Source organism: Seriola aureovittata, chromosome 21 (assembly GCF_021018895.1).
Source record: "Seriola aureovittata isolate HTS-2021-v1 ecotype China chromosome 21, ASM2101889v1, whole genome shotgun sequence".
Lineage (NCBI taxonomy): Eukaryota > Metazoa > Chordata > Actinopteri > Carangiformes > Carangidae > Seriola > Seriola aureovittata.
Window position 1 is genome coordinate 4564766 of NC_079384.1, and position 20591 is coordinate 4585356.

Genomic DNA, 20591 nt, shown 5'->3' on the forward strand with positions numbered 1-20591 from the left:
GGGTAACCAACGCCTAGCTTGGAACAATGGCCAGGGTGGCTGAGTCTTCCGATATGGCAAGGTGTGTGTTTGTGTGCAAGTAACACTCACGCTGTGCCAGGGCTGACCAACGTGCCGATATCTCGCTTATCTAACAGACTGTGTCTCATTGTGTCTGACTTGGTGGCAGAAACATTCAGACAGTTTGTCATGTTGAAGAGATGAAGTCAAACAAACCAAAGTGCACCTACTTTTCTGTGGGTGTGATTATATTTGTTTTGTTTTTCCTGGATGCTTCCCCCCCGAATCATGTTTAGAGCAGTTTAGTAGAACCACGTCAGGACAGGAGATGGTGTGGCACTAAATAACTGCAGTAAGTCAATTGAAAATGTGAGTGTTAATGTTTTACCTTCCCAGTTGTCGTGTGTTATTTTAGATGTGATGACATAATTTGAAGGAACAGGAAACAACCTAAAAAACAGACTTTATGGATGGCTAGCAGTTGTTGGTTCTTGGAACAAAACATAACAACATGAACCATGGACTAACTTTAATCTGATCTAATGATTGTTGTAGCTGTGAGAAACCCCCATCATAATGTGCCAGAGCTTAAAGCGACACCTTTCAAATTTCTTGTTTTAGCCAACAAGTCGAAAACCAGGAAGTAGTTCATTTATGAGGAACGACAACTTTCAACAACAAGGTAGTTCAAAGTGCTTCATGTCATATATACAAAGGCATACAGTGATATACAAACGAGCACCAAACCCATCTGAGAAGCTAGAATCAGCTAATGTTTGACATTTCTCCCAGAAAAATTACTTCAACAGTTAATTAATTATCAAAATCGTTGCTAGCTAATGTTCTGTTGATCAACTAATGGATTAATTGATTTATAATTTCAGCCCTGTGCGCCAATATTCACCCGTTACTCATTAACATTAGAGAGAGGATGTTATGCTTAACTTCCAAAGACTTGAATCAGATTATTTTATGTCAACAAAAACTCATGTTAGACAAACTCTGTCCATTAGACAAGTGCTTGTGACTTTTATTTGTAGGGTCTGATTCACTTTGGCAGTGTGAACCTTAACAAACCAAATACATAAATGCAGCGAACTCTAGTTCCCCACAGCGATTCAGCCCAAGGGAAGCCGATGCACGTTCCTCTGCACAGAGAGCCAAGTGGTTTAAGCTAACTCCAGACACAAAAAGGCCTACAGAGTCTTAAGCAGCAAATGTGCAGCACACTCTAATCTACTGTAACAGGAGGTCAGCACAGAGGAGCAAGCCAATTAGGTACAGCATCTTCTTTACTCCCTTCTTTCTGGAGACTTCAGTGCACACAGCCTTCTGTACACACACTGTACGTACACACAGACAGACACACACACACACACACACACACACACAAACACACACACACACACACACACCTTAGCACTTAAATCTCTATGTCTCTCTTGCCTTTGAACGCCCTCTGTGGTGAGGTAAGCTCTCCACTGACAAATGAACAAGACATACAGACACATCTGACATTTAACTTCTGTCTCTCAGATAAGTGGTTTTTCCCACTTTCTACTTAGCCTCAACTTACGTAACAAGTTCTACACGCACACTTTTTTTTTTAGTTTGGAGGAATTTATGTTGGAAACAGGCCACCTGCGAAGGATGAGTAGTGCAAAGCCAAAATATTCACTTGAGATGGAAGCAAGATCACGGGCCTGCAAGGTCTGTAAAGTGATGGAACAGTGTTTGCTGCACATTCGCACAGTAGCTCAGACAAAGAACTGTTCCTATAACCGGGGGGGGGGGGGGGGGGGGGGGGATCTATAAGTACAAGCTTGATGTTGTAATCACCCAAATACAGTAGTGAACAAAGCGGACAGTTGTGACAAAATGTAGTTCGTCTGTGATTTCTTAAGTTTGCGTTACAAAATCGGGTCACGAAAGAGCCATGAGTAAGTCGGTAGGCCAAAAGGGCAACATGCACAACACATAGAAAATATCCCCACATGACTGCTACACTGCAGTAAACATACACATGAAAAGTTATGATATGTGGGACACAAGAATAGAGCTTTCACTGATAAGCAAAGTAACCAGGCCGTCTGTCCTACTCCTTACCAAACGATGGCTGTTATGTAATGTATTATTTGTCAAACAAAAAAAGGAATAAGAAACTTTTTGAAAAATTATGTAAAAAAAAAAAACAAGTGCTGTAGACTTGTAGTTTTCAAATGTCAATAGTGTTTTCATATTCATCTGCCTGAGGCTGTGTTGAAGTCAAGAAGAGCTTTGCATCAAAAACACACAGAGAAGTTATTCTGGAAGCCAAAACACCCTACAGTAGTTTATACTATCCTTGTGAAATTAACAGTAGCGTTAAGATCTTAGCTAAATCGTGTGCTTACGTGTATTTCATTGGACATAACAGTTCGTGCCTCAAGTTTGACTCAGTAAAAACCTGAGCCAGGACGAACATTTTTTGCTGAAAAAGACTTCGAGTGCCGGCTTCTCTGACCAATCCATCCAAAACCCATCACACCAAAATGTGACACTAAAGTCCTGGAAAGAAGCATGCATCACCGCCTCACCGTTCTTGCGCTCCTGTAGAGGCAGCAGGTTGGGCGCAGGCTGAAGGGACAGCTCCTGAAGCTCATTGGTCACTGACTCGCTCTGAGGGCTCGGGGCTGAGCCTGGCGTCCCAGCCACTTCCATGCTGCCAGGACTCGGCTCCTCCCCTTTCTGTGGGTGTAACGTTGCCAGGGTGATGGAGAGACCTGTGGCAAATTGTAAAATATTAAGTTTTGTTTTATCTCAATGTCTAATTAAGAACATTAGTGCAGCATGTATTACGTGGCATTATCTGACAGGTAAGCATCTTATAATTTAGCTATGGAGCACATACGATTGCTGACTAATTTTTGTCTTGATGCAAAATGGCAAACATCAAATCATCACAGCATCAACCTTCAACACATTTTACACACATCCTGTGGTACTGTCATTGCGTCTAGTCTTTTCTAGCCGTGTGCCAGTTCACAAGGATGAAATACAAAGATGCAACTATGAAAATGAGCCGTGGCTTTTACTGCTATCTCGAACAGTATGACACCAACACAAGTGAGTCACTTTTGTAGTTGTAGGTGTAGGCGAAGGTATATATTGCTCTTTCCAGTGTAAAGTGTGGTAACATTATACGGTAAATTGTATGAATGTAAGTAAATATACCCTTAGCTCTAATCTCTGAAGCAGCCCCTCCCTTTTTTCCACCAGTGTTACATGTTGAGAAATTTAATACATCGGATTGTCTTTATTGGCCAATCAGAGCTGAGTATTCTACAAAGCAATGGAGTAAAACATAGAGATAAATGGTACCCGGGGCACTTTTACAGGCTGCAACAAGCCAAAAAGTTATTCCCAAAAGAAAACAGAGCACCTTTCTCTCTCTCTCTCTCTCTCTCTGTGTCTCTCTCACAAGCAACTGCAAAACGAGGAAGAATGTGAGGTTGCAGACTGGGGGATTAAATCAGCCATCAGGGAAGAATTTGCATGTTTGAGCTTTTACGATTGTTGCTGTGGCCGCTGCTTTAGAAAGGCAGAACTCTCTTTTTTTTCCCTTTCACTTCTTAACAACCTCAGTGTGATTTCCATATATTTAACCTCTCTGACAAGTTGCCCTCAGAGTTGGAGCTACTTCATAAAGGAAGTTATAAAAAAAAAAAGCATGTGTTTTTGTCTGTGTGATTGTGTTTTGTTCTGTGTCGTCTGGCTGCAAGACAAATTCGCTCCCTCTGGGAAAAAGAGAGGGAATTTTCCAATTTGAAGTGGGGCTTAATGTGGAAAAGGTTGACTTGAGTGAACAACACAAATCAGAGTTTAACTGATTGATAAAGCCAACCCAGAGCAAAAGAGGCCTGGCTTAATAACTGCAAGTTCATGACTTAAAGGAAGACTTCAAAAGTTTGGGAGAAATGCTCCTTCACTTTCTTGCTGAGCGTTGGATGAGGAAAGGTGTATGTGTGTAAATACAAAGCTGCAGCCAGCAGCCAGTTAACTTAGCTTAGCACAAAAACCGGAAACAGCTAACCTGGCTCTGTCCAAAGGTAATCCACCTACCAGCACCTCTAAAGCCCACTGATGATCACGCTGTATCTCTCTCGTTTAATCCGTACAAAAGATAAAAAATAAAAACCTGAATAAATGACAATTTGCTGTTTTACGGATTAAAACAAACAAGATGCAACATACATTTACTTTAAAACACAGACCCAACAAAAGTGTACTTTAAAAAATAGGAAAATCACAGGTATTACTCGTCTTCACTAGTCTATTACTAGTCTAAAAGTCTTCAAGGAAAAAAAACTATTATTACTTTGGAAAACATGAAATTGTTGATCAAAAACATGTCAAGAAATATGACAACCTTTTATATTGAATTATTGCCCAGGCCTATTTCCACCATGTTTACACCAACTTTGACATGTGTTCACAGCACCGCAGTAATGAGGGACTGCAGGGGAGGAACATTAGAGAAAACATTGTGCTTCAGACTGGCAGGTGTATTTGTTATACAAACTGGTTAAGCATGAAACCTAGCTAAGCCTACACACAAACCCGTCTGAGATTAAACTGTCTGAAGGGATATGTTTCCATTGTAACTCGCATCAAATTTATTTACACCTGCTTTATGGAAGATTTTCCTGATTTACTGGAGTACGCCTGGTGTAACTGGTTATCTTCCTTTATGAAACACTCCTCTGGGCCGAGCAGGCCCAGTAACTTGGGCACCCAATCACTAATTGCTGTTTACAAAGGCAGACCTGCTGCTATGCTGTGTGTTGGTCTTTCTCTTGCTCTCTCTGCAAATATGTGTTTTCTAGCTGTGGGGTTCTGATGGGGATTCTATCATTACTGCACAGCGGGGCCGAAAACAATGAGGCAGTGTTGTCTGAGATGTCACTCTTCTCTCTCACAATCAAATGCCGGCGCACACATGTCTGAATAGCGGCACACTAACCACATGATGCTCTAAATGTTCACTTTATGTCGCTGGCCTCAGGCTGTCAGGATGCAAGTCTTATCATGTCAAATTTAAAACATTAAAGACATATGCAATGCTTGTTAGCATATGATACAAATTACATTTTTTAACTACATATTCAGAGTTATCCACAAGCGCCAGTTTCAAGTCGCATCACTGTCACTTTTTAAAACCTTATAAACTGTAACTTTTAACCAAATGAAGGATTTTAGTCACTGGATGTCATCAGAGAAAGAAGCTGAGTGAACAGCCCTTCCTGACGTCCTATGTCTGCCTAACATGAAAATACAGTGTGATGAGGACTTATTAAGCAATGAAGCACTTTATTTATGTGCCTGCTATACACAGTAATGCAAAACATTGAGGAAATCACAGTCCTTTCGCATTTGTTGTTCCATCCTGATTAATGCCAGCGTAACTAACCAATCAGCAACATTCAGCGCTGTAGGCCACACCTTAAAAACTCCTGAACCTTCATAAGGTACTACACTCCCAGCAGGGATCTTTCTCGAGGTAAAACAATCCCCCCCAAGAACTTAATTTAGACACTGGTTCCTCCGCTAGAAATGCAGGTAGGGAAACTGAGTTCCTCAGAAGGTTCATATTCCCCAGGGAAAGTTCCTGCGGTGAAAACACATCTAATAAAGACATTTCAGTCAGTAGCAAACAACTACTGAGGTTCAATACCCAGCCATACTACCCTGTGAGCTTGTTGAAGTTCTCTCATTTTTTCTCCCCCAAGTAGTAATGATAGATTTGTCAATTTGTTGCATGGATTTCAGAGTAGCATTATTTTGTATGGGATGATATATTTAAACCTAAATTAGTATCTGTAATAAAGACATATTAAAATAAATCTTAGTAATCACCATCCTGTTTACTTATTATGCCATCTGATATCCTTCAGTCAAAGAGTTTGCCATTGTTCTGTCATGTCCCGACAGTATCAATGAGCAAATCCTCTGGTATATCTGCTTATCTTACTCGCCTACTGCCAAGAAGAACACTAAGCTAAAGCATACAAAATTGAGTCTTGCGTGTACGACAACCTTGAAAATCACGTTACAAAATGTTAACAGCCAAAGCAAGTGTAGCAAGGAGAGCCACGAGTGTCTCCGCTAAGACTGAGAAACAACAAACCAGGAAATTGATCTAGAAAGGGAAGGACATAATATGGCAGTGAAATCCAGTGGTGCTAAAAACGCAGGTCAGACGGATGCAGTATTACAAAATATTTCTATGGGGGAAATTACACAGTACTTTGACAAACACTCGATAATGCATTACTAGTATCTAGGACACAGTGTATGCTTAATAATGGTGCAAGCTACTGTGTTCTCACGGTGACATGTTACCTCTGATTCATGCAGAACATCACTATGAAATGCATACCTCCTGTCAGCAAGATGCAATGAGATGAGAAAGTATATGTGGGTTTATATTTCTGCAGTGTATACAGCGATGCCTAAATAATCTCACCTAACAGAGCCCTGGACACTACAGTGACCTTGATCTCAGGTGTTGCATAGTTAAACAGATGGCCTCTCAGAGATGCTCACTGCAACTTCAGTTGCTTCATCCTTTTTTTAATAAAAGAGTGCTGCTGTTCGAACATGCAGTGTTTACTGTTCATGTGCAATGCATTAAGCAGAGATACTAAGTACTCCAGCATTCCTCTCCACACGCCCACACTAGCCTGTCAGATATGATCACAGTTACACTGGCACACACAGAGGTACACACCTGCTGACAGCCATGCTTTCTTCACTATCAGACACAGGAAAACCACTACCAAGAATTGCAACACCTTCTCAGATCGCAGCAGCCAAGTAAAGGATGTAGTTCCCTACTACTCTGGCATAAACTAGGCCAGATTAGGAACTAGGCTTGCTGCTTACCTGTTTTACAAAATCCTGAAGGGGCGTTTTCCCATCTCAGAAGGACAGAGCTTCGATCGGTTCTGTTAAAGAAAAGAAAAAAGCAAAACTTCAACAGAGAATAACTGTGTTTTTTATCTATTTCCCTGCCAAACCAGTTTAACTGTTCCAGTCCATTGCTTTGCTCTACTACGGATTATGATGGTGAGCAGCAAAACTATTTGTACAACTGTGACCATGTGAAAAAGGCTCTTGTGTAACGAATAGAGGAGGTTGAACAATAATCATGAGAACTCATAATAAGGTTTAGACGAATCCACGCTGCAGGAGGCCTCTCCACTGATGTCATGGGGCAGCAGCCTACAGCTGTCACTGTCCAAAACAGACAGACTGCTAAGCTATTGTTAGCTTGTCTGGGTGGGAGTTAACCTAAACAGTCTAGACATAAGTGAGACTACAATGTAAAATCGCACACACACACACGACTTAATGAACGCGAAAAGGTTACCAACAACAGATTGACGTACTTATTTCTAGCGCTGACTACACTTATAACCGGTTCGGCTCCCCTCCTCACCACAGACAGCCAGACACCCCAAGTTAGCTAGCTACCGTTAGCATGCTATAACAGCCAGAGCATTGCAGCTAACCCGCTAGCTAGCTTGTTCAGCGCAGTCACGTCTGTCTGTCAAGCTGGGGTTTCGTGTCAAACAAACACAAAACAAACTAGTTGCTCTGAAGCTATCTATTTAATGTGTGTATTTTTTTTTTTTTTTCGCTTACTTATCATGGTCGCCACTTGTGTGTTGTGTCTGTAAGGATAAACGGCTTTGGCATCACACTGCCACTTCCGAATCACAAAGGAAACTTTAACCGGAAAACCCTCCTCTGCGTGGGACGCAAAAGCCACTTCCTTCACATCACCTTCCTCACCAGTTCCCCGCCGCTCCTTCTTCAGCGGGAGACAGTACAGCGGAGTCCTGTCCGTCAAATGTCAGACATAATGCTGTCTCCAATACAATATGTATGTTTTTTTTAACTTGAGGAAACGGAGAGAGTAAATAAGAGGTGGAGGTATGCAGTACTTAAAGCTGGAGATACCGCCTCTTGTACGATCTTTGTCTCCACCTAGTGTTGAACTACATGTACTGCGAGAGCTACAGGTTTGTAAATCACTGTTGACAACCCAAGTTCATTATTTATCATTTTTCTACAACGATAAATAATGATAAATATGCATTTACTGGTTATCACGTCAGATTACTGACTCAGTTGCACTTTCATTACTTTACATACAGGTGTGTTGTTACTTTGACAAGGTATCCAGGTGAGCAGCACCTCAGTTGTGTTCTGACCTTTTACAGTTGAATGTTACAATGCATTGGTCTTCTGTAGTGTGGTTTACTGTTTATGCTTTCCAACATTAAAGTGTTAACTTACTGCATTTGTAATGATTTATTTTGGATGTGATTGACATGTGTAATATTTATTGTCTCGAATAAAAATTCTGTGGTAGATGCACAGAATAAAAAAGTGCATTTAGATTTTGTCTTATAAATACACACATGACTACAGTGTGAAGTTAGACCACTTTACATTATATTTAATTCCTTGTTCAATACACCCTTTTCATTGATATTTGAAATATTTAAAAAGCTTTAATTTAATGATCCAGATTTTCCTTATAATTTCTTAGGAAGTTTTTTAGGAACTTAAACCTCATTTTCGACTTTGTTAGTCGTGTTGTGTTTGCTGACTTGAAATGGCATTGTATACATTCTTGTAAACAAATAAACAGTTTCAGGTACAAGGTCTGACTACTTTATTTAGTTCAATCTTTTAATAAATCTAACAACTTTAATACCTAGTTTAATTTTTAGTAACATAAGCTAGACATACTGAAAAAAACTTTTGATGTTATTAAAGTAAATTAAAAAAAATGACATAGGACAATAAATCAAATATGATTAAAAAAAAATGTTAGTGTATTTGGGTGGTTTGTATACATTTGGTGCATAATAGTACTTCGATATAATACAAAAGAAATATGAACTAAAACGTCACCTTAATTTAAGTGGGAGAACTCAGTTGAATGTGTGATTTAAATAATAATGAATAAATAATTCACACAGAGAATGATGGAACATTCCACAGACTCACTATGACGCTGAGAGAATGATAGAATTATATGTCACAGCTGAACAACCAGACTTTATAGCTGCAGATTTCAGCCTCGATATCAGTCTGTTTGCACCTCTCCAGTGTTTAAATGTACGTCTGATTCGGAATAACAAGTACTTTAAGTTGTTTTTTTAATCTCTTGACATTGACCTGGATTTTCACTCATTCTCGGTTTTTCCGAGCATAAAAGTAAGAAGTAAGTTACCAGCAGAGCTGCAGACCTCACACTTCATATGTAAGTTTGATCAATTATAAGTGAATGCTTATTAATACAAAGAGGGAAGACAAGTGCATGTGCTGACAGAACAACAGCATCAATGTATAATATATATATGATATATAAAAGTGTATAACTGCATCAGTATGTGTCACTGATGATTGTTCCTCTGTCTTTCTACCATTTTCCAGTCATGGTGCGAAGAAGTCATCGTCTGATAGAAGCAGGGTATTATACAGAGTGGGGAAGTCCAGGTATTTCCTACAGGGAGATTTTATACAGGTAAGTCGTTGCGGTGTTTGTGTGTTTTCTGCATGTAAACCTGCTGTGTGTGTGTACGACGCTCTCAATCGTCACAAACACCAGTCTTTTCTAACTTCTACTGTATCTTTTAGGATCTTCAGCAGACGGAGAGGCCGTCGCCGTCTTCACCGCAATGCACACTCTTTGAACAACATGACGGAGCACAATCAGGATCATATTGGGAATGACGCCACAGAGACACATAATACCAAGACCCATGAGACATCTGTTACTGGGACACAGACCAGAAGAAACATCAGTAAGGACTGCCTCTCACCTGTAACCAAGGCACTTTATATGAGAAAGACCAGTTTCAGATATGTTTTTACTTTGTTATCAAGCTCTAAACACCCTGTTTGTCCTTCTCTGTGGTCACAACAGTGAGTAACTTATCTGCGAAGAATGTCAGCTGCTTTTTCCTCAGCCTCCTTTTGGCTTTTGGTGAGTGCTTTAACAATTCCTGCTACAAACAGTCATTTCTAGAACATGAGTAAAACCTAGAACTGAGAGGTTCGTTGTTAATGAAACTAAAGTTTTTAACCTTCTTCTTTTGTGTCTATCAGAAATAACAGACATGCATGTTCAACTAAAAAAAACCCTAGAGGAAGTGCAATCACTTAGACAGCAGATAAACATGCCTGTTCATCTGGCAGACACAATACCTAACTTTGCCTTAGAATCGCAAGGTAAGAAATCTTTACCATCTTCATCTGTGTCATCATGATTCATACGTGTGATTTATAATAGAATATATTCGGTTGATTTCTAATTCTGTACGTTTTCCCTCGGTTGTGTCTGCAGGTGCCACAGTTTTGCACGATTTATCTACAGATACATATTGGCCTCTAAAACACATAGGACTAATGTGGGATAGAATTTTTCACTGGGACTATTCGACCAAAAGACAGCGACAAGTGATTCAGGTAGGAGTTACACAGCCACAGTCATAAAATGCTACATTAACAGTGATTGATTTACCGTGTATTGTAATTGCTCTTTTGCAACTTCTTGTATTTAATATAAAATTATTAAAGTTTATGAACTGTTGACACTGAAACGTTTGATTTCCTGCCCCTCAGGGACACACATCATTACATCCTGGACAATGCTGGTGCTTTTCTGGGGACAATGGACATTTATTCATCTCACTGTCCCACCCGATCTCCATCACTCATGTGACACTTGGCCACATAACAAAAAGCCAGTCGCCTTATGGCTACATCGCAAGCGCACCGAGGGAGTTCTCTATCTACGTAAGTTACACATTTTCTCTCTTCATCCTGAAGACGTCCTCGTATTATTGCTCCCACAGTGCAACTCAAATCAACTGATCTCTGTGTCTCTTCATCTTTCAGGGAATGAGGACCGTGGATGAGGAAGGGTCCTATTTGGGAACACTGGCTTATGATCAAGACGGTGCAGCATTTCAGACCTTCAAACTGCCAGTAAGTATGACATGTGTGATACAGTACAGCTCTCATGCACATACGTTTCTTTTAATCGGTCACATTCAAACACATTGCAAAAGTAGAGAATGGCTTTAACTGTGCTCTACTGAGAACAAAACCTCTTCCCACCATTTTCATGGCAGAAAACTGCTTCAGCTGAACTAACTATAGGATAGACGTAGAGCTGCTATTAATAACAGATGCAAAGCATGTAAACACCATGTGGTCCACACAGATGCCAGGAGCACCTGCTCGTCTTTATCAATGTTCTCCCTCCTGTTTCCTTCCAGAATCCAGACAGTGGTGTCTTCAGATATGTGAAGCTACAGATTGAGAACAACTGGGGAAACGTTGACAACACCTGCCTCTACAGCTTCAGGGTTCATGGTGAACTCCCTGTATAACTGTAATTCTTTTCTCTGAGTGTTTTGTTTTTCTCAATAAATGCATTTATCATTTATCCATCTTGCTAAAGCACAAACTGGTCAACAAGTCTAGTAACAAGTCTTTCTACGGTAACGTCAACACATACTTTCCTTTTTTTTAAATTTAGATTAATGAACTAGAGGTGTTTTTTGGCCAAAATAATATACATTGTAAATAATTTTGAGCAATTAACAACAGGGGATGGATTCACATCTTAACAAGGTATCAGACTTGAGAATAAGAAAAGGTATATTCCCTATAGTGTGTTTATCTGCAATGGCTCAGCACTTCAGCTAGCTGTTTGCTGTTTAAAATTTTTTATGTTTAAAAGTTTTTTGCTCTGTAGCATTTTGACCTATTATTTCCTCCATTTCCTTTCACAAGATACGCTGCAGGGTATATACAGCAGCCTTTTCAACCCCATTAATCCATGATTAATTTACACGTTACAATAAATTTACTCTTGCCTCACCTATCTTCAACCACTAAAGATGAACTTCTTGTCATGTGTTAATCCTCATTGAATAGCATTACAAACTGGGAACTTGAAAGATGTGGGCGTTTCCCCGGCAGGTAGCGTCCAATGAAATCACGCTTTAGTTATATTATGGAAATGTAGGATGCAGTCATTTTAGAGCTTCACTAATAGTGACAAAAAAGTCTGGATATCAACAACTGTTTCTTGTTTTTAATCGGTCTCTCTCTTGAGCACCCTAGCTTTATAGACGTGTGATATTAAATAAAAAATAATTAAAGTGTTGACACCATAATTGTATGACAGAAAATTCTGCATTTCCTTATCAAAATATTATCTAAAATGCAAAAATGTGCCGTTCAATGTGCGAGTCCATGTAAAATAATATACAATTTGTACCGTGCAATAGACTTTATATTAAATTACTTTGAAATTACAGTATTTTTTTTATTTATTTTTTTTAACAAAGCGCCTTTTTGTTTTTGAGGGCCTGCTTCTTAAATAAACTGACAAAGTGTTCAGTCAATAACGGTGAAAAAACAGAACAAGAACTGGCTCGAGGGAGTGACCGCTCAAACCGCATGAAACCACATCCCTCACTAACCACCGAATATATTTTTATTTCCCCCGATCTTCCCTTACTATACTGCATCCATGGTGTTGTCTGCTAGTCACAAGGTTTCGTGAACTTTTCCCGTGTTCCCACAACCTCCCTACTACGCCTCGCCGGCTACGGCAAGCGAAGAGGGTCCGTTCTGTTTAAGGCTTTCCGGTTTCCCAGTGTCAACATTTGGACTGAGACGGAGCGCTGCTGCGGAGCAACGACGATGTCGGAGCAGGAGTCTCTGAGGTGCTCCAGTGCCAGAAACCGTGGAGGCGTCCAGAGGGTCGAAGGAAAACTGCGAGCCAGTGTAGAAAAAGGGGATTACTATGAAGCACATCAAATGTACAGGACTTTATTTTTTAGGTAAGATATCGTTTCGCGATCGTAGATGCAGTTGTATATAGTCATTTGGCTTTGGGGCCTGCCTGTTCCAGATCATTCTGCTGTCAACCTTGCTGCTCTACCTGCCCGTTTGTGATTGGTTGAATTTCACCACGGACCCACCCACTGATGTTGTTCCGTCTGTTTGTTTGGACAGCTGTGCTGTCGATCTACGGCTACCTACGGATAGTTGGTTAGCTACGTGTTAGCAACATAGCTAGCAGCTAATGATAGCCGAAGCAGTTAGCTTGGCTGCTAACGCAAGACAGCCAGACAGGCTTGAGTTTGTGTGCAATCGGTAAAGATATTTCACGTGCTAAATAACCGAATATAGGGGATTATCGTTTTGCCAACCGCCGTTGTCTAATAAACATGTTTGCTGAAGCTGTCCAGCTGTGTTAGCATTTAGCTAGATAGCCACACTGCACCACCGCAGTCTGGGCTGTGATGGCTAGACATGTTTTTGCTTAATACATTTGTTTTCTCGTAATTTATAACTGGCAATGCTTATATGATCACAGGTCAGATTTGTAGAATCTAGGATGAGCCTAGTCATGGTTGGTCTATTTTCCAGTGTATGTGTTTCACTGAGGAACATTCACACCCTTAATGGTGTAAATCTGCTCCAAGGGACCTGGACGCTGTTGGGGTAATGAACAGATTAGTTGTGCTGCCAAACTGGCTGGATATATACCTCCAGTATAGTTTATTAGACAAGATGATTTGCTCTAATCCAATCCAATTAAAGACAAACCTTCTCCATACCACTGAGGGATCACTAGTCATGACTAAAAGTCATAATTGCAGTATCTACTCCTGAAATCCTGCCACACATGCAAAATACTGCAGCTGGCCTGTGGGCTTAAAGAAAGTTATTATATTCATTGTTCCCTTGTTGTGTATGTCAAGCAAAACCAGCGTGCATGTATCTAATAGTCTCAAAAGATGCAAACAGCTCGTGGCGGTCTCGACAAGCAGATAGTTTAACCTAATATGTAATGCTAACACTTCTGTCTTCCATCAGGTACATGTCACAGGCAAAACATGCTGAGGCCAGGGAGCTGATGTACAATGGCGCTCTACTCTTCTTCAGCTATAACCAGGTATATGCAACACTTGATTTCTGTTAGCCTTTATATAGTTACTGATAGAAATCAGAATTTTGTGTACTTGTAGCCAGGAATTTCTGTTTTGCAACCTAAGAAGCAGTTGGGTTGTGAATTCATAATAGATTGATTGAAAAGGCACCGTATTCCTGAAAATACAAATATAGATTACAAAATATATAATTTGTTCTGTTTCACCTGCAGCAAAACAGTGCAGCAGACCTGTCCATGCTGGTGCTAGAAGTGTTGGAGAAATCTGAGACAAAAGTTGAAGATGAAATATTAGGTGAGTAGCAACCTTGAGCCTTTAAATTACACCAATTCATCTACAGTCCTATCTGAGCTCTGCAGGCGGTTTCTTCCTCTTCATGGCTTGGGTTTTTGCTCTGATATGTATCGTCAGCTGTGAGACCTTTTTATATAGACAGGTGTGTACCTTTCCAAATCATGTCAAATCAATTGAAATGACCACGGATGGACTCCAGTCAAGGTGTAGAAACCTCTCAAAGATGATCAAGAGAAATGGGAGGAACCTGAACTAAATTTCAAGCATCATAGCAAAGTGTCTAAATACATGTCAATGTGATATTTTAGATTTTCCTTTTTAATACATTTGCAAAAGTTTATAAAATTCTGTTTTCACTTTGTCATTATCGGGTATTGAGTGTGAATTGATGAAGGAATTATTTTTTAATTATGGCACAAAGCCGCAACTTAACAAAATGTGAAACAATTGAAAGGGTCTGAACACTTTTCGAATGCACTGTATAAAGCCAATACAGTTCCACTTTTGATTGGCCTTGATCCTGTACTGACCTGCTGGATCAATTTGTGACATTTCCTCTTTACATAATCACTGATAAATGCTGCCGCCTTAGATTATCATGACAGTCATTCAGTCCAGCTTCCTGGAGGACGGCACTGCGGGACTTTTCACATAAGAATCCTCTGATGTTGTCGGGGTTGACTGTGTGTTTGTTGAGCAGAAAGCCTGGCTAAGCTGTTCAGCCTGATGGACCAGAACTCCCCGGAGAGAGTAGCGTTTGTTTCCAGAGCCTTGAAATGGTCCACAGGAGGGTCCGGCAAGTTGGGTCACCCAAAACTACACCAGCTGCTAGCTGTCACCTTGTGGAAAGGTAATCAGTTAATCATTCAATTTTATAATGTGTAGGGGATAATAACAAATGCTTACCACAAAGGATAGTTGAGAACCTGTAACCGTTAAACCAGTATTAAGTCAGTCATAACAAGCCTAATATGTGAATCCACACAACAGCAGCACCATGATGCTTGTTGACACACATCAGCTTAGGCCACCGTCCACTCTCTCAGCAAGTGGCTGGTGTTTGTGCTTCTTTCTACCACACCAGCTGCCGTGAGCACAAGTGAATGTCATAATAGCCACAATATTGACATTTGTGTGTTCAGAGCAAAACTACAGTGAGTCCCGTTACCACTTCCTGCACTCGTCTGATGGGGAAGGCTGCGCACAGATGCTGGTGGAGTATTCAGCGTCACGAGGCTTCCGCAGTGAGGTCGACATGTTTGTGGCGCAGGCCGTCCTACAGTAAGTGTCACTCCTGCACTCTTATAACATACTGCCCGTCTTTTTATATATCGTCACAGTGTAGAAATTGAAAAGTCAGTGTCTCAAATGTCAAACCTCTAATCTGTAAATGAGTGCAGCAGTTGTCTGTAATGTCCAGTAACTGTAAATGTAAATGTGATCCAAGCCGCTTATTAGATTTACGGTATAGACTTTGAATTCAGGATCTTTGTGTGCAGGGGAGAAAGTGGCACTGATACATCGTCTTTCAACATGCCAGCCTGCAGACATATCCATTTCCTGTTTGTCAGCAGTTTGATTAAAGTGTCTTTGAAAATCTGTGTTTATTTTCTCTCTGCTTTCCTTCATCCTTTGTGTGTGTGTGTCACACTTTCTGTCATGTTTTCTTTCCCATCCTTATCTCCTTTTTGTTCTTACTGTCTGTACTATTTTCTATTTCTGCGCTTTCCTTCTCTCAACTCCCAACCCCTCCAGGTTCCTCTGCTTAAAGAACAAAAATAGCGCTTCTGTGGTGTTCAGCACATACACAGAGAAACACCCGTCCATAGAGAAGGGCCCTCCCTTCGTCCAGCCTCTACTAAACTTTATCTGGTTTCTGCTGCTGGCAGTGGATGGGTGAGGAAAAATGTTTTATTTAATGCTCGAAAATTTTGAAAAAAAACAAAACAGTAGTATCTAAAATTGTCTTAACTGTTGAACTTGTTCCTCTAATGCTTGACATAAGTAAATCAGTAAATGATTTGTGTTTACTAAATAGATTGAAGATAATAATATGCAGTATTTAAAACTTTTCTTCACTTTGTTGCTTCAGGGGTAAATTAACAGTTTTCACAGTGTTATGTGAACAATATCAACCTTCCCTGAAGAGGGACCCCATGTATAATGAGGTGAGTCATTTCTTTACCATGTCACCTATCCATCTTGTATTAAATGAGCTAGTGTAATATGACTGAAGTATTATGTCTGCATACTGCAACCTAATTTGGAAATGTTAAACACATTTTAAGAAATTCAGAAAATCCAAATGAATGCACATTTTCATCCATGTGAATATTTCAATAAGGAGAGATCAAATCGAGGTAAAGCATCTTCATTAAACGTAGGCCCATATGTCGATAGATGGGATCCCCTCGAGTACAGATGCTGGTGGTGGTGTAGTAGAGCCAGCTGGGTTGTTGATGGAGGACAAGTGTCCTTGGACATCATGGAGGTTGTGCAATAGTAGCCTGAAAGACGGGCGGACTTGCAGTGACATTTAAAGAACGGCATACAGTAATCGATTGGCTCGAGGAGCGCAGGCAGAAAGGTCATAGGTCAGATATGGCGATGTCGGGATTGTGAACGGAGAAAGTGGAAGTGAGAGAGATCAGAAGTATATGGCCAATATTAACCCATAGAGGCAAAATGCAAAATGAGGGAAGAGATCTCCCTCATTGAACTCTCACCGAAGCCTTGTCAGGCTGGTTCATCAAGATAAACAACTAATGGCACAAACTCTCCGTCAGTGCCATTAAAACTACTGCAGAAGAAGAGGCCGCAACAAGACATGGTAAAAAAAAATGGTGAAAAACATGATGGAAATACGACAGCTATGTTTGTTTCATGTATTAATTTAAGGAACTTTACATTCAGTCTCTTTAGTTGAGCTGAAGCTTTACTGAAAGGCATAAAATCAGGTGGAGGGAAACCCACCTAGTGTCCTGTTTGAAATATTGTCTAATATCTTCTCATGAAATATTTCCATGTAAACATATTCCACGTCTTGGACTGTAATTCTGTAACCGTGTCTCTTTGTGCTCTTCTTCCTTTGAACATCTTCCCGGATCCTCAGTATCTCGACAGAATAGGACAGCTTTTCTTTGGCGTTCCACCCAAACAGTCCCCATCATATGGCGGACTGCTAGGTGAGTGGAAGGCTTTGCTCATCTGAACAGATGTTACGGATTATTTGCACCTAAATTACTGATCACCTGTGTTTGTGCTCCTTTTCAACTGTAAAGGTTTACATAGATAAACCGTTGGAAGGTTTTGATTTGAACGTTTTCCGTGAGAATGACGGTCACTATGTTTCATCGTGCAGGAAACCTGCTGAACAGCCTGATGGGGGCTGGCGAGGAGGATGACGGGGCTGAAGAAGCCCAGGAGGACAGCAGTCCCATAGAGCTGGACTGAGCCTGCAGCCCAGGACAAGGAGAACAAATGAACACACAAAAAATAAAAAAAGAGGAAGACCACCCCGCCTCCCTTCGTCACCTCGACAACAGGGATGGGGCGAGGCTCTGGTCGATGTTTTCAGAGGCGCGCTGTTTCCAGAAACCCCATCCCACCTACCCAGTCCAAAATCAGAATATGAATCAGGCCACCAAAACACCCCCGTCAGCACTGCCTGGACTGACTGCGCCAAACTGCAAACTCTTCCTGTGTTGAATTATTATTATTATTATTATTATTATTATTATTATTATTATTATTAAGACTAAACTATTTTATTTTAATCATTATTTTGTTAGTTTGGGACTCTTGCTCTGTGGTTAGGGTTTATAATTTTTAAACAGCAGATCCCACTGTCCTCTCCTTGTGAAAACCTTGCTCCGAAAGAGATGGGAGTCTCCCAGCGGAGAGGATAGGATGCCGAGTGAAACCCCTTTGCGTATTGTTCATTACATCATTATGAGGGTTTAGGCAACTCACTACAAATATCCATCTGTTTTCTTTATCATACAGCCACACGGAGTTCGATCAGAGCCGTGGCTGTTGCAGTTGTTGGCATTTATCAACAACTTGTTCCGTTAAGAGTCTCTTCTGTCAGTGGTAAATTAAATTGTACTTGTAGCCAAGGTCACATTTCAGTTTCTCATCTCTAGTTTGTCCATCGTCTGTTTGGGCAAAAGAAAAAGACATCAGAGATCTGTGTAACTTATTATCAGAGGTCATCTTGCAACTTGAATTTCAACCAAACAAATCTTTTCTGCTCAGTGTCTCCTCTATGGATCATAGTGGTGGCTGTCATTTTTTCTTTTTTTTATCCAAGTGAATTGCTACAAACATCGAGCTGTCTGTACACAAATAGCTCCAGCGTAGAGGTCTCACTTTTTAAACGTGCACTTGCTGAACTGCTGCTGAGCTTGTTTGCGCCATCTCCGAGAGAAACTGTGCCGGAAGATCCACTGTCGGCCTTGTTACAGATGCCAGAGGTCCCTTAAAAACTCTGGCAGTGAGATGTTTGAAGCACTTAGGCTCTTTTTAAAGTGATCTGGAGATGAGAGGAGCAAAAATGAGACACTGTGAAAACCCGTCTGTTGGAGTGAATCTTGCTTTGCATGTTATAAAATGCTGATATTTAAGCCTGCTGCTTACATGACTATTTCTGGCTTTGTCTTTTGTCTCCGTTTCTCTTCTCCTTTTTGTTTCTGTTAAACAGTTCCTCTTGGAGTTGGATCAGTCATTAGTTCAGCCTGTGCACGATACATTAGCGGCTGCCCATCAGTGTTAACTTCATCGGCCCTCAGAGAACACACTCACTCCACTTGCTCCCCCTGACAGCTCGTTTTTTCTTTGCTCACATCATTCAGCCTTCAGCTTCGTTTTGTCCTCGTAGTGACATTCGATCAGTCCAGGTCTTGTCAGTTTGCTGTTTTAGGATTTTTTTTTTTTTTTTTTTTTTTAAACCCTAACTGTACTCCAGATAATCTAGAGGGGTCAAATCCCCCCTGTGAAGTCAAAATTTTTATTAAATACTAGGAAACTAGGAATGTCCACAGGTCTTCCAATGTAGAATAGTGTTTATTAACTTCTATGTAATTATCTGTGTGGGACTACGGGAGTCCAGAAGGGCCAACATTAAATAATACATAAAGTAAAATATAAATATGACTAATTCAATACATGATTTAAAACAAATATTTTGGAAGTGTTATTTCAACATTTTTATTTTCATGAAAAATGTATAAAATAAGTGATGATAAAATAAAGATTGCTGAAATACCATTTCATCATAATGTTTTAATAATGTATTGAATTATTCCACATTTTACTTCTACGTCAGAATGTATTTATTTAATATTGGCTGTGTATGTGTTCCATAGAGGACTGGCTGGCTCAATGTCTTAGTGCTACAGAAGGACAGATAGAATAGTGTTGAGTTGTCGGTGTACATGCTCTGCTGTGATTGCATCTATCTAATGTTGAAGATACAACAAAGAGACCAGTGATGTGGCAGTCAAAGAGTTGGTTAACAGCAGCGGTCATCAGAGACTGAAAAAAAAAAAAAAAACAACCTGCAAACAATTATTTAAATGACTTTTACAGGATTGTATTAAAATGTTTACGTCATGAAAAGTCCCAGTTCAGATTGAGGATTCTCTCTGGTGACCGGCTCCTCCTGCAGGCCTCTTTGTCAAACCACCATCGACCATCCGAAAGGGAAATTCAAGACAAAACTGACTCCAAGGTTCCTCAACGACACGTTTTCCAATGAGATCAACCAACTAAACAATGTCACAGAACATGCTACTCCTACTCATATCACACACGTTTCTTTCTAACGCAGTGTCAGCTGTCAAAGCTTCGCTTCGTTTGACACGTCGGGAAAGACTGAACAAAACCTCTGGAGATTTCTTTTTCTTTTAAACCAACCTGAAAGTCAGTTTTGTCAAAATTCTCCTTTTAATTATCTGGCAGTAAAAAAAAAGGTGTGTGACCAAAGGCCTACTGTGTGTGTGTGTGAGCGTGTGTGTGTGTGTGTGAGTGTGTGTGTCTCAGTGAACATCGTCACAGCTTTTGTATTTGATATTTTTTTTTTCCTTTGAGAACTTAAGGGGAGTGTTTGCCTTTTCAATGATTCACTAATTGAATAAATAAAATACAACTGAGAAGAGTTTGAGAATGTCTTCAAACAAACGCTCTCCTGTCTGTTTTTTTTTCAATGCACCGTGTAGTGGATCAAACAGCTGACAGATGGAGCGTTACTATAAATATAAT

General features: G+C 40.3%; 3 protein-coding genes across 4 annotated transcripts in view; 2 read left to right on the forward strand and 1 right to left on the reverse strand.

The window, feature by feature from the left end:
• mrtfab (myocardin related transcription factor Ab) overlaps nt 1–7828 on the reverse strand; it is a 41599-nt gene extending 33771 nt beyond the window's left edge. The window contains exons 1-3 of one of the 2 annotated variants that reach the window (XM_056365660.1): nt 7687–7828; nt 6925–6986; nt 2577–2762 (exon numbers count right to left, since the gene is read on the reverse strand). In XM_056365660.1, the coding sequence (XP_056221635.1) occupies nt 2577–2700 (124 nt within the window). In that variant the 5' untranslated portion in view covers nt 2701–2762; nt 6925–6986; nt 7687–7828. Of the gene's footprint in view, nt 1–2576; nt 2763–6924; nt 6987–7430; nt 7449–7686 lie in introns of those variants that run through there. The other variant, XM_056365661.1, reaches the window with a different exon arrangement.
• A 1685-nt stretch (nt 7829–9513) lies between these two features.
• Nucleotides 9514–12574, forward strand: LOC130162678 (SUN domain-containing protein 3-like). The gene is made up of 8 exons (XM_056366456.1): nt 9514–9583; nt 9697–9863; nt 9986–10045; nt 10168–10290; nt 10406–10527; nt 10684–10857; nt 10960–11049; nt 11343–12574. The coding sequence occupies exons 2-8, from the start codon at nt 9758–9760 to the stop codon at nt 11454–11456; spliced, it is 789 nt and encodes a 262-aa protein (XP_056222431.1). The 5' UTR covers nt 9514–9583; nt 9697–9757; the 3' UTR covers nt 11457–12574.
• Nucleotides 12575–12730: 156 nt separating this feature from the next.
• Nucleotides 12731–20510, forward strand: get4 (guided entry of tail-anchored proteins factor 4). The gene is made up of 9 exons (XM_056365972.1): nt 12731–12920; nt 13963–14041; nt 14249–14330; nt 15031–15180; nt 15473–15611; nt 16086–16226; nt 16423–16498; nt 17443–17515; nt 17692–20510. Exons 1-9 carry the CDS (start codon nt 12781–12783, stop codon nt 17781–17783), a joined length of 972 nt encoding a protein of 323 aa, XP_056221947.1. The 5' UTR covers nt 12731–12780; the 3' UTR covers nt 17784–20510.
• Nucleotides 20511–20591: the final 81 nt, after the last annotated feature.